General features: G+C 37.6%; 1 protein-coding gene across 1 annotated transcript in view; it reads right to left on the bottom strand.

The window, feature by feature from the left end:
* The window catches only part of AFF3 (ALF transcription elongation factor 3), a 604,640-nt gene that overhangs the window by 169,044 nt on the left and 418,947 nt on the right, over positions 1-16,649 (bottom strand). Inside the window, exons 9-10 of the mRNA XM_060027282.1 lie at positions 15,927-15,963; positions 6,423-6,474 (exon numbers count right to left, since the gene is read on the bottom strand). Of these exons, the coding sequence (XP_059883265.1) occupies positions 6,423-6,474; positions 15,927-15,963 (89 nt within the window). The remainder of the gene's footprint in view (positions 1-6,422; positions 6,475-15,926; positions 15,964-16,649) is intronic.

Raw genomic sequence — 16,649 nt, 5'->3', positions numbered from 1 at the left:
TAATATCCAGTTACTGTTGTTTAAACTTCTGTAGGCTATATAGTGATACCCACTCTTTCTTTGCTAATGTTAGTGATTTATGTTTCCCTCCTCTCTTCCTTGATTAGACTTGTTAGTGTTTTGTTAATTTTACTAAATTTTTAAAAGAACTAAAGTTTGGTTTTTTAATTTTCTCTATTGTTTAAAAATTTTTATTCCTATCTTTATTATGTACTTCTTCCTAATGATTTGGGTTTAATTTATTCTTCCTTTCTGGCTTCGTAAAGTGGAAACATAAATTACTGATGTTCAACTTTGTTCTTTTCTAGTCATGTAAAGCTATACATTTTTTTGTGTGTATTGTTTTAGCAAAGCCCATAAAGTTTCATAAACTGTATATGCATTTTCATTCAGTTAAAATTTTTTCTAATTTCCTTTGTGATTTATTCTAACTCAAAAACTATTTAGAAATGTTATTTAACTTTCAAATAGTAGGCATTTTCTAGAATTTCATTGCTATTGACTTATAATATAACCATGCTGTGATCACAGAACACATTCTGCAAGATTTTAATCATATGGAATTTATCTATATGTCTTTTATTGTGCACAGTAAGGTCTTGCTTCATGTGTACTTGATAAGATTACATATCTTGCACCAGTCGGGTGTAGTGTTTTATAAATGTCAATTAGGTCAAAGTGGTTGATAATGTTCAAATATTCTATATACTTCCTAATATTTTGTTTAATTTTTCTACTGATTACTGAAGAAATGGATGTTAAAAATCTCTATTATTATTGTTCTGTCAGTTTTTGTTTCATATATTTTGATAATCTCTTAGTAAATATGTACATATTTATGACTGGTCTGTTTTCCTCATTAACTGACCTTTTTAGCATGATAAAATGTCCTTTTTACCTCTTCTAATACTCTTTGTCTAGAAGTCTGTTTGGTAGTTTAATAGTGTCACACTAGCTTTCTTATGCTTACGGTTTACACAGTCTATCTTTTCCTCTTCTGGCTTCAACCTACTGTGTTTTTATATTTAAATTGTATACCTTATAGACAGTAGGCAGTCTTTCAAATCTAATTTATTTTGGTATTTTATTTTAATCCCTCCAATGACATTTATGCTTTTTTTGGTATTTTTTTTTTAGTGGTTTTTCTGGTTATTACACTATGCATCCTTAACTTATTGCCAGTCTACTTGGATTTAATATTGTATCACTTCACATAAAATGTAAGAATCTTAAGAGTCATGCAATTCCATTTGCCCTCTCTTATCCTTTGTGGTATTTTTGTCATACATTTTACATCTACATACATCATAAGTCCCATAAAAGAGTATCTTGTTTTTTACATTACATAATCTTTTATATTTACATATATATTTATCATTTCCTGTAAATACTTCCTTCGTGTAGGTCTGAACTTCCCCCTGATATTATTCCCCCTCAGCCTGACAAATTTCCTTTATCACTGATTGTAGTGCAGGCCTTCTGGAAATAAATTCTCTCAGATTTTGAAAAACCAAAAATGTCTTTATTTCACCTTGTTTTGAAGGATATTTTTGCTAGATTTAGAATTCTAGCTTGATAAAGTTCTTTATTTTTTTTAATTTATTGTTTTTATTTTGTCTTCCAGCACTTTAAAGATGTCTTTGAATAATATTCTAGCCTCCGTTGTTCATGGTGGGAATCCTTTGGTTAACTGCATCACTGTTACCTTTTACATAATATGTCATTTATCTCTGGCAATGTTCAAGATTTTTCTCTTTATCTTTAATATAGGTTTTAGCAATTTTACTGTAACGTTTCAAGGTGTGGTTTTGTTTTATTTATCCTGCTTAGGATTTGTTAAGCTTCTTGCATTTGTAAGTTAATGTGTTCAGCCAGTTTGGGATGCCTTCAGCCATTATCTCTTTGAATATTTTTTCTGATCTGTTTTTTCTGTCCTCTCCTTCTCAGACCCCAATTACATGTATATTATACTACTTGATATTGTCCTATAATTCACTGAGGTTCTGTTTATTGTTTTTAATCTTCATTCTCACTGTTCCTCATATTGGATAATGCTTATTGATCTGACTTTAAGTTTACTTACCCTTTATTTGGTCATTTCCATTCTTCACTAAGGCTATCCAGTGAAATTTTTGTTTCAAATATTTTACTTTTCAGTTCCAGAATTTTCACTTGGTTCTTCTTAATCATTTCCATTTCCCTGCTGAGGGTCTTCTTCTTTCAATTATTATGACCATGTTTTCCTTTATATTCTTGAATATATTTTAACACCTGCTTTAAAGTTATTGCCTGAAAATTCCAACATTTAGGTTACTTCAAGTTCTATTATAGTAATTACATTTTTTCTTGATTATGAGTAACAGTTTCCTACTTCTATACATATCTGTTAATTTTTAATTAGATAATAAATATTATGAATGACATGTAATAGAGGCTCTAGATCTGTTTTATTCCTTTAAAGAGTGTTAATATTTTTGTTTCAGACAAATTACTAGCTGAACTTGTGAATGCTTAGGATTACACTTTGTTATGATCTACTTTGGTTTTGCCCTTAGTTTTAGGATGAATCCTTTATTCTTAAGGCGAGGCCTTTCTGAGGGTTCAGACAAAAACCTAAGTGTTTGCCAAGTCCCTATAACTTGGGTGAGATTCAAATTCCAAACTCTACAGGCAACCTTTGTAGGCAGTAGGCAGCTATTGAAATGTATGCTCAGCTTTTCAGCTCTCTAGCTATTGTTTTCCACTGGGCTCACTGGCCTTTCTCCCATACCTATGCAGTTTAGAAGTCACCCAAGCATGGAGGAGAATTTACATACAGAAGTGGAACTCTCTTCTCTATGGCTGCCTCCTTTCTGGAATTTCTTCCCTTAAATCCCAGCCACTCTGGCAGCCTTGAACTCCATCCTCATACACTTCAAGAATATATGATTGTGGCCTTGAGTTGTAGTTACTCTTGGTGGAATGGGGAGTGCCCTCAGGAGAGAAGCTGTAAAAATGTAGGTCTCATGCATTCCAATTCTTTCTCTCAAGGATCAAATTGCCAACATTTCTGCCTTCTTTTGATCAGCCTCTAGTGTCTTCAAATAGTTTTGTTTTGTAAAAAATATTTCATCCAGTTTTTTTTTCTTTGCGGTACGCGGGCCTCTCACCGTTGTGGCCCCTCCCGTTGCGGAGCACAGGCTCTGGACACGCAGGCTCAGCGGCCATGGCTCACGGGCCCAGCCTCTCTGCGACATGCGGGATCTTCCCGGACCGGGGCACGAACCCATGTCCCCTGCATCGGCAGGCGGACTCTCAACCACTGTGCCACCAGGGAAGCCCTTTTTTTTTAAGATTTTACATACAAATGAGGTCATATGGTATTTGTTTTTCTCTGTCTGACTTATTTCACTTAGGATGATGCCCTCAAAGTCAATCCATGTTGTCGCAAGTAGCAGGATTTCCCTCTATGGCTGAATAATATTCCATTGTGTACAGATACCACATTTTCTTTAGCCATTCATCCATCAGTGAACACTTGGGTTGCTTCCATGTCTTGGACATTGCAAACAATGCTAATCTCTCGTTTTTAAAAGAGGCTAGTGAGGAAAGATGCTTTTTCAGAAAATGAGCTGTCTGGATACTCTCAATTTTATACTACAGTTTAAAACCAAATAATGGCTTGAAATGACTCACAGGTCATGGAACTATACAGACAGAGGGATGTATAGGCATTACTGACTGAAGCCAAGTCTGTCCCACCAAACCACAAATGTAGAAGAGGTATCTTTCCTAGTGCCTGTGTGTATGTTATTTACAGTTTTCAGCTCTCCTTCACCTCTTTGGTTTCCATGGAGCTCATAATTTTTGGTCTGTTTTACCACCTTGTTCCATCTTCTGGCATCTGTATACTCCTGATTCTCCTGACCTGGCTTCTAAATCATTTTGATTGCTCTGACCCTTAATGTTGAGTGTCCTCTCAAAATCCATATGTTGAAGTCCTAACCTCCAGTACTTCAGAATGTGATTTTATTTTGAGATAGCATCTTCACGGGGTAATCAAGTTAAAATGAGAACATTAGGGTGGGCGATAATCCGACATAACTAGTATTTTTATAAAAAGGGGAAATTTGGACACAGAGACATGCAGAGAAGGAAGATGATGTGAAGAAACACAGGGAGAAGATGTTTATCTACAAAACAACGGACAAGGTCTGGAATTGATCCTTCTTTCACAGAAGAAACAAACCCTAATGACTGATCTTGGGCTTCTAGCCTCCAGAACTGAGACAATAAATTTCAGTTGTTTAAGGGACCCAATCTATGCTACTTTGTTACAGCAGCCCTAGCAAACTAATACCCTTACCACTTAACAAATAAATGGGTCCCCACTTTTCTCCTTGGTTCTGCCTTATGACTTTGTTTTGTCTCCTAAGATCCCCTGACCCCTCAGTACGGTAAATGGCCCAAAAAGCTGAATATCCAAAGATGTGTGTCCGAATTTTTTCACTTAAGTTGAATGACTTTTCTGATCCTTAGATTCCTTATACATGAAATAAGGATATTGTCTTACCTATCTGTCTGCATAGATAAAGCTCAGATACGATACCACACAGAGACTGTAAAATGCTACGCAAGTCTAAGGCATCCTGAGTCCCTGCTCTTTATTCATAATGAGCTGCTCCTCTTGCCTAATTATAACAGACCACGGTTAGAAGGTTCTTTGGGAGGATCAAGTTTAGAATTCTCCACTTTTAAGAGGGATACTTGCAGCCTCAGGCTTTATTTCTGCTGTTTCTAGTTCAAGAGGCAGGATATGAGATGGATGACTAAGTCTGTTTTGCTCAAAGAGACAAGAATGTGGGGTGATGCTTTAAACTCTCACTGTTCACAAATCTCCAGAGGGTTTAAAAATAATTCCTCAGACAACATATTTATTTTGATTAGGTAATGAGTTATGGAAACCAATTCTTTTAGGGAATGGACTTTTCGGAGATGTATAAGGGGTGCAGAACTTTAGCGGCACATCAAACTGTATTAACAAAATCGGAGCCCACTGAATGTGATTTTAAATTTGAAAAAATTAAATGCAGGATGCTAGCAGCTTTCCAAAATATTTTGTATGCTCCTTTGCCTGTTTTTAAGATGATTTGTTAACGAGAATTTGAAAAATTGTTGTTTCTACAGTAATTAACACTTTTATAAAATTATTTATAAAAAACATAACTTACTCCCAAACAGTTGACATTCTAGTTGCATAAATTCTTATGTAGTCTCAAACACCGCTCAAAAGAACTACATATTTAAATGATTCTACCCATTTCAGTTCTCTAGAATGCCTCCAGATGGCATTAAAACCCTTTTCCTACTATATTTTACAATCAAAAATTTAAAAATTAGTAATATTTTAACCATTTAAAACCAGTCACATTCATTATATCATTAGAAATCATGATAATGGAACTATTTTGAACTTTTAGGGTAACATCTTAAGAAACATGTAGTCATAACCTTTATGAAACAAACAGCCATCCTATGTAAGCCAAAGGCTCTTCCTAGATTGAGAAACAGATCTTGGACAAATACACTCAATAATGTTATATAGTAAGCTGTCATTTCTAATGAATAGCACTTTAAATGCTTAGTAATAAGAGCACTGGTCCAAATATAGATATATGCACAAAACTGTCTTATAATAAGAAAATACATTTAACTCCTCAGAAATGATAAAAAATAATGATTTTTAAGGAATAAACCTGTTACTAATTCCTATGGAGCTAAAATAACTTGTTAGCTTGTGAATTATGTAAACTTTGGCATATAAATTTGGCATCGAATTAATCGTCAAAACATTTCTTGGATTGCTTGGCTATCGAGAGGAAAAAGACAAAATGTAGAGTGAAGAACATGTTTTAAAAGCCTCTTCTTATCTTTTCAAAACTGTGCTTGTTAACTCAAAACTATGAACAAACCCTTGAGGGTCCAGAGATATCTATAACTGTATATTTCACATAATTCAGAGGTCAGGTTGCAAAGGGCAGGCTTTAAAATGACACTGGTACTTCCCAGGTGTGCAGGACAGACTATCTCCTAGTATGTGTGAAAAGTCCTCTAATTATTTATGACAGTGATGGAAGTTGCCAAGCAAATTCCAAAAGCTTTCCTCCCCTCCCCCTGCCAAAATAATACCATTAAATCTCGTTACATTTGTACTTTATGAAGGAGCCTTGTGTTTTCAAGATTATTCTTACTGGGCTAAAGCATAAGAAAGACCTCAAAATGCATATGCACCCAAAAGCATTTAAAAACACATTATCATGAGAAAGAGAACCACAGGCTTCTTTCCATTATTACTGTTACTATAACAAGTTATTTGCGCAGTTTCATATTATAAGCATATTAAAGAACAGTCATCTCGGGATAGAAACAGGAAACAGACTTACGATGTATTCGATGTGCCATTGTCTGGACTCCCTGGCTCAGCATCACCTTTCTCTTAAAAAGGAAGAAAATACCAACATGTGAGCGTTACAGCCTATAAGATTTAAGAGAGGTTCAATATATTTCCACACTCCTACTAACAACCATTCAAAATGTGCAGCAGGAAGCTTTTCAAACATCTTTTTTATTGTCCAAGAACCGGATTTGCAAAATAATTTCTTCTTTGTAATACAATGGCCCGGGCAAGGATCTGTGAATAGGTACTACGGAGCTGTTTGCAAACAAGCAGAGGTTCAGAGTGGAGACCCTGCCAAAAGATGAATACCTTACAGATGGCATCTGTTTCCTTCTACTTCTTTTACAGAAAACTTAAGGAAATAAACCCCATTAGCATTCTAGATGCAAGGCGTTTTGAATTCCGATCCCTTCTGCAAACACAAGCTAAACCAGGTCAGGTGACATCAGAACTTGGAGGAGAGAATTTTACACAACACTGAGGTTGCACCCCAGCTTACAAGATTCCCAAGAATTACACCCCACAGAGAGCCCCAGCAGCAGGTTCTGGGGTCACCCTGTTAATGCAGAATAAGATATAAATCAGAAATCCTTCCTGGCCATCTGAGAGACTAGTTAAAGAAATGTTTCTGCCGTCTGTGGTCACCGAGGATTGAATGGGTTTTAATGAAGGGAGCCTGGAACCAGTTCGTTTCTTGTAGTTTTAAAGGGCAAATTCCTCTTGCAATTGACGTAATGTAAGTCTTAGATCCTCGACCACTGATGGCTTGACACCATACATCCTTGTATTGTAAGGCATTTCTTTTTGTTTTCTTGAGGCTACGGGATGGAGGAAGGTCATGACTGCCATTGTGAGTTAGCTGTGGTTAGTTAGGCTGGTTATGTAGTGCTAATAGTTTAACACACCCCAGAGAAGGTTATGAGTTGCAAGAGATGGGCCTGATGGTGGTAACTTGCTTTGCTTTGCTCTTTCAAGTCAGGCCTGGAGACCTCACAGAATCCCCCAGTCTGCTGTTTAGGGCTTCAGGCCTATGTCCTGTACCAAGTCCCTTTTGTCAGCTGTAGCCATTAGCTTATTGTCACCGAGGCTTGGGAATGACCCCCTAAATTACATGATGAACACATTCTGAAGATATCGTCCAAACTGAACTCAAAAGTAAACTTTATAATTTCTTTTCCTTTTAGTTCTTTCAAACAGAACGGTTGTGAGAGAAAGAAGACAGTGACATACAGTGCACACATCTATCTCAGATGTGACTCTGCTAATGTGTGTCTACACGCTGCCGGGACATATGTGAGGGACAGTCACCTTGTGAAAAGTCACATCTATTTTAACTGCCTCAATAGCAAACACTGACGGAGTCCCAGTACGTGGGAAACCATGCTGAAGTAAAAATAGAGGCAGAGAATTAATGAACTTGCTCTAAAGCTTGTACGTTCATAATATATTTTCTCTTCCAGGCCAGGTTTGTTGTAAACTCACGTAGGAGACATGCAAGACCTTGTCAACTGGCTTTGGTGCTAGAAAATAACCTTAGTACTGTCCAAAATCACTTTTCAAATGAGAAACCACAATTCCTGCCAGAATCCTAAAGTACAGAGTTGTAACACCTGCATCACCTAAGATAAAACTAAATGGAGGTTTAATTTTTCTCGAACATAGCGATCTTTTTTTCCCCCTTAAATTTGGAGAAATTGGTTACTTTCCCTGGTCTGGAGCTGCCAGAAGTTACCCCACATCCAATCATCATCAGGAATGTAGGCAGCAGGCTCAGAAGCCCAGGAGTAAACGTTTCTCAACAACTTATGTCATTAAAAAAAAGGAAATCAATCTGATACGTGAAGACAGTGTTTGGATGTCTGAATAAATATGTTTCACCTTGGCCAACAATGCTGCCAGATACCCCGTGGGCTGAGAGGACAGAGGCCTTATTGCACATGGGATCTGGGGGCTGCAGGAATCGGGAGCGGGAGCGGCGCAGGAACAAAGCTGCAGCTGGTTATCTCTGCTCTTAGCAGCACTTATGTTGTGGCAACAGGGAAAACAGAATAGGTTCTGGCGAACAGGAAGGATGCAATGGGGCCACACTGGGCATGTATGAACAGTCGGGGAATGAGTGCTCTCAGTGGATCATGAATTAACCTTTTTGGAGAAAAGGAAACGCAGGATGGAGTCAGGAAGTAAAACTCTGTTTGCCCTTCAGAACACAAAATTCTCCCCAATATCTGGAAATTTTACGTGATGTAATTTCTGAAGTTAACTTGAAGTGTCTCTGTGCACAAGCTATGGAGAATCATAGGCTCTTTATCAGGACCCAAGGGAAAATGATGAATGGGAGCCGGAAAAAATCCTCAGTAAGGGATTTTTCAGTTGGGTGCTCAGATGTTTCCTCTCCGCCGCCAATGAGGACTGTTGGGGCTTCGTCCTGATTATTCCGGCTGTTTTCATGATAGATTCAACACTGCTCTCCTAGGGAAGGAACCTGCATTGATCTTTAAGACACTGGGCATAAGAGAGAGGCTCAGGTGCAGTGTGGTCCTTTTGCAGGCGGACATATAATTAAAGAGAGAAAGAGAAAAAACGAGCCATAGAAAGAAAATGTACACATTCACACTCACATATCAATACATATGTATGTGTACATGTATATGACATGTATACTTTCAACTTGACACTCCATATTTGTCTGCCTGAGTCTTCCACAGTACCAAACATATATTACATGCTCAGTATATGTCTTCTGTCTGATGACCTATCATTAATGCAGTGTCCCACGCTACAGTGGGAAAAGAGGACAAAGGTACACATACCACGGAGATGGTATACAAGTTAGGGTATGAAACGGCTTGATGCCTCCAACAGGTCACTTAAAAAATTACAGTAGCTACATGTTTAATCCAGTAAATCTACCAAGGACGTTTATGTCGAGTAGTCTCTCTGGAAACATAGATAATATCTAATTCACGCCCCTTCAACTGAAAATGACTGCACTGCTGGAGTACCATAATTAGCGCTATGAAAAGGAAATCAAAATCGACCTAGGCTGTATTCTGCTTCGAAGGCAAGTTTTGCTGTGCTACCACTTTATAATAAAAGGAATCTGTGCTCAGCGTAAAGAAAAAAAAACTGAACAGTAGAGAAAAGGTAACGGCTCTGCTTGCTTTTGTCATTAGTCCTGTTAGCCCTGCAACTATAACACTAAGTAATATGCTTATTTCTAGATGAATCAACTTCAGACAGTATGTAATAATTTCTGATATGAAAAATGAGAGATAAGATATTTAATACACTTATACTGCCACCTCCCTTCCACTTAAAATTTTTGTTAGTTCTGTCAAACTTTAGTGTCTAGTGGGTATTTTAACTTTGAATAAATTTAACCTATTTTTTGATTAAACAACTTCTGACAGTACCTTTTCTTTTGTACTATGCAAAGTGAGGCAACTCACATCCCACTATGCACAGCTATACCTTTCCTCCGGCATAGCCAAGATTTAAAATATTTATATTCTGTTCAGTAACTATTAATGAGTCATCCTCATTAATATTAATTTTATCAGTAATTTAATTTTGGGAATTGCCCATAGGCCATGAGAAAAATTATACATGAGTAACGGAATTTACAATATTATAACAACATATATATCAGCCTCTAAGGAACAGTAGAGAGACCGGACCTGCACGGAGGGACGGCCACTACACTTGAAAGAAGGCAAGGGTTCCCAGTATTTACGTCAAATGGATTCTCATTCTTATATCTCATCACGGCACAGGTTCATTTGTCTCAAGTAAAGGCTATGCTTTTCCTAAAGAGAAATTCAATAGAGCATGCATGTAATGTGTACAAAAATGTTTATATACAGTTTTTAAAAAGTAAAATGAGTTAACTGTAAAAACACCTTCCAGGCCCAGAAAGGGGACACTGACAAGAAATAACCCAGAAGCCTCCTGAGCTTGTGTCCTATTCAAGCCCAGCTAGCTAGCAATGGATTTTTGTGTTAATCATTCTCCCTTTCTTGACAGTTTCTGCCACCATGAATTAATTTGTAAATAAAAGTCTTTAGTTTTTCCTGATTTTAAATTTCGTATGAATGCAATCATAGTGTAGGCATTCTTCTGGGATTACTTCTGTCATTCAATGATATGACTTTAGATTCAGCCAATGTGATGTGCATAGCTTTGGTTCATTCACCCTCACTGCTGTGCAGCATCTCCTTATAAAAATCTGTCATTTTGGGCTTCCCTGGTGGCACAGTGGTTGAGAGTCCACCTGCTGATGCAGGGGACACGGGTTCGTGCCCCTGTCCGGGAAGATTCCACGTGCCGTGGAGCGGCTGGGCCCATGAGCCATGACCGCTGAGCCTGTGCGTCCGGAGCCTGTGCTACGGGAGAGGCCACAACAGTGAGAGGCCTGCATACCGCAAAAAAAAAAAAAAAAAAAAACTGCCGTTTTCCTTTATTTGACACTTTTTCGGTGTTCTACTTAAGAAATACATCAGAAAGATGTTCTCTATTACCTTTTGAAAGTGTATAATTTTACTGTTCACATTTAGGTCTTCTACAAACACCTGGAATAGTTTCTGTATATGATGTCAGGTAGGAGATAGCTTCCTTTTTTTCCCTATAGATAACCAATTATTCTGGTACTATCTATTAAGAAGCCCATTCTTTCCCCATTGATCTACATTTTAGCTCTGACACGAATCTAATTTTCATAAATCTGTGGTCTGTTTCTGGGTCCTTTACATCTGTTTCATTGCTCAATTTATTATTATCTTCATTACTTAGCTAAAACATTTATTCATTCATTCACTCATTCATTCATTCATATAATAATATTAGTAAGGCAAGGCTCCAACCTGGTTCTTCTTAAGGAGTGTCTGAGTTATTTTTGGTTCCTTGTTCTATCAAATAAATTTGAGAATCACCTTGTCAAATTCCAGATACACGGCTGCTGTTGAGAAGTCAACTGGAAGTTTAATTGTTACTTCTTTGAAGTTATTAAGGGCACTTTAAGAATTTTTCCTTTACCTGTGTGGCTTGCAGTTTCACTATAATATGTCTAGGGTGGACTTCTTTTTATCTATCCTGCTTAAGATTCATTGGGAAGATTCATTGGGTTTCTTGAATCTATGGGTTAGTGTCTTTCAATTCTGGAATATTTCCAGCCATCATCTCCTTTAATATTCCCTCTGTTCCCTTATCTTTTTCTGGAATTCTAGTTAAATATATTTAGGCCTTCTCACTTTATACTCCAGGTTTGTTAACTTCCTTTTCATATTTTCCATTTCTGTCTCTCTAGGTTGCATTCTAGATAATTTCTTAAGTTCAGTTTCCTGATTCATTACTTTTTCTTCACCTATGTGTAATCTGCTGTTAAACCTGACCAAAGAAATTTTATTTCTGTTATTATTTTCTAACTTCTAGAGGTTCTGATTAGTACATTTTCAAATGTTTTTGTTCTTTATCATATTTTCAATTCTCTCATTTCCGTAAATTAAAGTAAGCACTCTTACGTTATATTCTGGGCTTGGTAATTCCAATATCTGAAGTCCTTGGAGATCTCTCTAATTCTCTGCTGTCTGTTCTTTTTCCTTGCTCTTGTTTCATTGCACACAAGTGTTTTTGACAATGAGTGCTCATTTCCTGAGGAATTCTATTTCTATTATTATTTATTCTTATCCATTTTCTTTTTCTGGTATTCCTACTAGCTGGATTTGACCTTTCCACCCTGACTGATCTTCCATGTAACTTAACTTCCTTTCATATTTTCCATCTGACTTTTGCTTTATATTCAGAAAAAAAAAATGTTTTCGACCTTATATTCCAGACTTCAGATTTCAGCTATTATCTATTAAATTTTTAAATTTTGTCAACCCTATTTTTAATTCCAGAGTGCTCATTTGTTCTGTAACTGCTTCTTTTTCATACCAATCTGGTCTTTTCATTTGATGCAAATAATTTCAAATCCTTCTGAAGACTGTAATTACATTTGAAATTTTTTTCTTCTGTTCCTTGAATTAAGTAGATTTCCTCTGGGTCATTCCTTCTCTTTGGTGCTCCTGGGTTATGTATTCACATCTTTGAATGATAACAGGCTGGTTAACAAAGGTACTGGCGTGGATTTCCCATATTAGTATATTGATCCATTTTGCTAACATACGTCTCCCTTGTAGGGAAGGGCTGATTTAGGGCTCTTTCTAAGTGGACAGGGTATGTTAACTGGAAGGCTTCATTTAGGGTTCAGGAGAAGAGGCCTCAAGACAAGCTGGGAGCCCTGACTGCTCTCTCACTCCCCAACAAAAATACGAAGTACTTTATTCTGGGTGTATAGCATTTCGGTTTACTTCCTTCTTGAGAAAAGTTAGCTCTTCCTCCGCCCATCAGAGATATCTATGTTTAAGGTCTGGTATTATCTCAGAATCTATTCTGCTTCTCTCTTAGGTACTAGCTCCCAACTAGAAGTTCTAGTTAGCTGTTCATTTTCTTAGCAAATATTACTATGTGTTTTTTTTGTATTTTGTTTTTTTGAGGGAGGAAAGCCAGACTGAAAGCTCTGTATGAAAACCCGCTAAGATAGTGGTAGAGGAGTAATGGGTGGAAGAATGGCCATGTTCCTATCACTACGCACAGTCCACGTCTCTTCTCTGTTGGGGTTGAGAGGAAATCAAGTCTCTCCTGGAGCTCCCAAGGACATTCCCTCTACCACCACAGCTTGTTCCTGTTTGGTTCATTATTTTCCTTTTTTCTTTTTCTGGGTCATGACCTTCCCTGCCCAGGATTACCTATCTAACAGTAGGGTCCTGTCCAGTCTCCATTTTCCAGACACTCAGCTGAATTTCTGGTTCTCAGTGCTGTTACGGATTTATTTGCATCACTATTGCTTTACGGTTAGTTCAATGGAGACTGTGAAGGCAGGGAAAGAAGCGCTTACGCTCAGGCTGCCACCTGAACAGGACAGTCTTACGCGTTAAAAAAACTGTAGACGTACATCACCTGTTTTAATATTTAAGTTTCTCAATACTTAATTAGCTTCTATTTTATATTAAATTAAATTAATCGGTAATCAGCAAACTGGCTAAAGTAGCTCTCTTTAAAAAGATTTGGATTAAAAAATAATTTTCTGTTTAATTTATACACTCTCTTCTCTTAGTACCTACACAAGTTAGTTTTTCTAATTTCAAAAAGATAAAAATGACTGACCTAAAGTGGCGAAGGTCAGTCCATCAATACACATTCTGTCTCTCTGAAGTACAGTTTTTTCCTATTTTCTACATATTTACTGGAGTCATGACTCCCAAAGCTGTAATGATTCCAAACCAAATACAAGAAACAGCACAGGAAATGCTGGTGGGACCAGCTCTCCTAAAATTTCCAATGTGCTATAATCTACAGAGGACACTGCAATTTTTATCTTTCTTTTTTTATTTTCCATTATGGTTTATTACAAGATATTGAATATAGTTCCCTGTGCAATACAGTAGGACCTAGGTGTTTAACTATTTTATATATAGTAGTTTGTACCTGCTAATCCCAAACTCCTAATTTATCCCCCTTTCCCCTTTGGTAACCGTAAGTTTGTTTTCTATGTCTGTGAGTCTGTTTCTGTTTTGTAAGTAAGTTCATTTGTGTCATATTTTAGATTCCAGACATAAGTGATATCATATGATATTTGTCTGACTTATTTCACTTTGTATGATAATCTCTAGGTCCATCCATGTTGCTGCAAATGGCATTATTTCTTTCTTTTTTATGGCTGAGTAGTATTCCATAGCATATATATACCACATCACTATGATTTTTAAATAGTGATATTACCTTTTTATAGATGTGCTTGGTTTTGAGGGGCGGGGATTTATTTGAAAAAAAAAATCCCCTTACCCCTAGAAAAGAGAAAACCAATTACAAATGTCCTCAGGTGATGAAATGCCAGAGGGATTTATACCACACCATGCAAGTGCCGCTCACAGTTCCCCAGAAGATACGTCTGCTTTGACATAATCTCAATCGTAGCATCAGCGAGTGAAAGTTACGGCATGCTGTAAAAATATGCCAGATGAAAACAGAAATCTTGGACAAGAATTCAATCTCACACTGAAGGGACAGAAGCAACATTTGGGGGGTCAAGGTAATGGGTTAGTTATTAACTGCAGAATCTCATTTTCATCACGTGCAGAATGGAGATGTCATGCCTACTTCACACAGCTATGGTTAGGATTAAATAAAATAGCATACATAAAGAAGAGACTGAACACAGACGGGACTGAACAGCTGTTTCCTTTGTTCTTCTTTACGTCAAAGACTCCAAGCTGAGAGAAGGTACATTTATTCTATTATATCTATTTTCTCCTCCCTTTACGCCGAACTGTTTAAATTCAAATGGAAAGAAATGGTGAGGGAAGCAATGGCAATTCTTCCGTACGCTCTAGCCTTCGGCATATGACGCTGATGCCTACGAACCTCATGGACCTAACCATGCATCTCCTGAGTCCTTTCCTTACTATTACATTTATTAATTTCTATAGATTTCAAGTCCCTTGGCATGTCACCTCTTCCCTGGTGCTAGTACTCACAGCAAATTCCAGCAGAGGGTGGGATAACTACGGGATACTGCCTGTGGGTCATTATGCCATCCTCCTCCTACCCTGGCCTTTCTCTAGCTGTGCATTAAAAGTCTGGGGCTGCCCAACGCATTTGTCTGGATGTCTTTTCTCCATAATCCTCCGGCCCTCACAGACGCTCAGTAGGTGAGCCTCCGTTCCTAAGACACATCTACTGGCTCAGAGTGATTTTCATGTTTAAACATAGCTTTGAAATTTGCAAGGGATGCTCTCAGCCGACTGGCCGATCAGGAGACTAACAGAGCCCAGTCTTCGTGGGTGTGCTTTCACGACATGAATGGGGCAGCTTATGCATATTTAATGCTCAAGAAAACATTAATACCAATTAACAGTGCCAAAGAAGAGAATTAAAACAATACTTCATGAAATGATATTCCCTCTTCGATGATGAAGTCCACATGTTTTATTAGACACTGGGTTCAGTAATGAAATTCCTTCCTGGACCCTTTAGTCTGTTTCTCCCTGGAAGAGGGCATGGTTTCTTCACGGATTCTAAGGACATTTATCATGAGGTCTTCTGATCTCTTTACCCACCTATTTTCTCTCAATTTAGGTAACTCATTAGCTGCCTTTAAAATTTTTTCCCCTTACACATACCAGAGGCCAACTATAAGAAAGGATGGCGTTCCTTCCTCCTCGGGTTGGTTTGAAATTCACCATTTTATGTTTTGGCCCTCCCTCCCTTGAATAAAAAGACAGAGGAGCATTCACGGTCACCATGCATCTTATCCATTTTGGGTAGCACTTGGACAAATGGCCCTCCTTTCCCCACTTGATTTTGTCTTTTAGTGAAATTCTTTTAAGCCTCCTCACCTGTTCCACCCCCTCCAACGCCCACATATGAAGCTATAGAGAGAAACTTTTCTTACTTGGATTACTGTGTCCCGAGGAAGTGAGCTGAGAGTCCTAAAAAAAAAAAAAAGAAAGAAAAAAGAAATATCAATTAATTTTCTTATTTTGACTTTCAAAATGTAACTTGAATATGAGATATATTACTGGTCATTCAGAACCTAATCACAGATCATAATCTCTACCAGCTACCGTAATGAGAAACATTTACGTGTCTGTTAAGCAGCTCTGGTAACAGAGCTCACAATCACTTCCATGTTGTATTACAGACTTTTTGTTTTATTTATTGAGGTGAAATTCACATAACATAAAATTAACCACTTTGAACTGAACAATTCAGTGGCATTTCACACAGTCACAATGTACTAAACCACCACCCCTATCTAGTTGCAAAATATTTCTATCATTCCAAAGTAAAATTCCTTACCCTTTCGGCAGTGTTTCCCCATTTCCCCCTCTCTTCAGTACCTGGTAAGCACACACACATGCACATGTACTTGTTTGAGTCCTTCTTTTCAATCCTTTTTTTAGAAATTAATTAATCTAGTTTTGGTTGCATTGGGTCTTCGTTGCTGCACACAGGCTTTCTCTAGTTGAGGCGAGCAGGGGCTACTCTTTGTTGCGGTGCGTGGGTTTCTCATTGCAGTGGCTTCTCTTGCTGCGGAGCACGGGCTCTAGACATGTGGGCTTCAGTAGTTGTGGCACGTGGGCTTCAGTAGTTGTAGCACATGGGCTTCAGTAGT

Source organism: Delphinus delphis, chromosome 12 (genome assembly GCF_949987515.2).
Source record: "Delphinus delphis chromosome 12, mDelDel1.2, whole genome shotgun sequence".
Taxonomy (NCBI): Eukaryota; Metazoa; Chordata; class Mammalia; order Artiodactyla; family Delphinidae; genus Delphinus; species Delphinus delphis.
The sequence above is the reverse complement of the archived record's forward strand: the minus strand, read 5'-3'. Positions and strand labels throughout refer to the sequence as shown.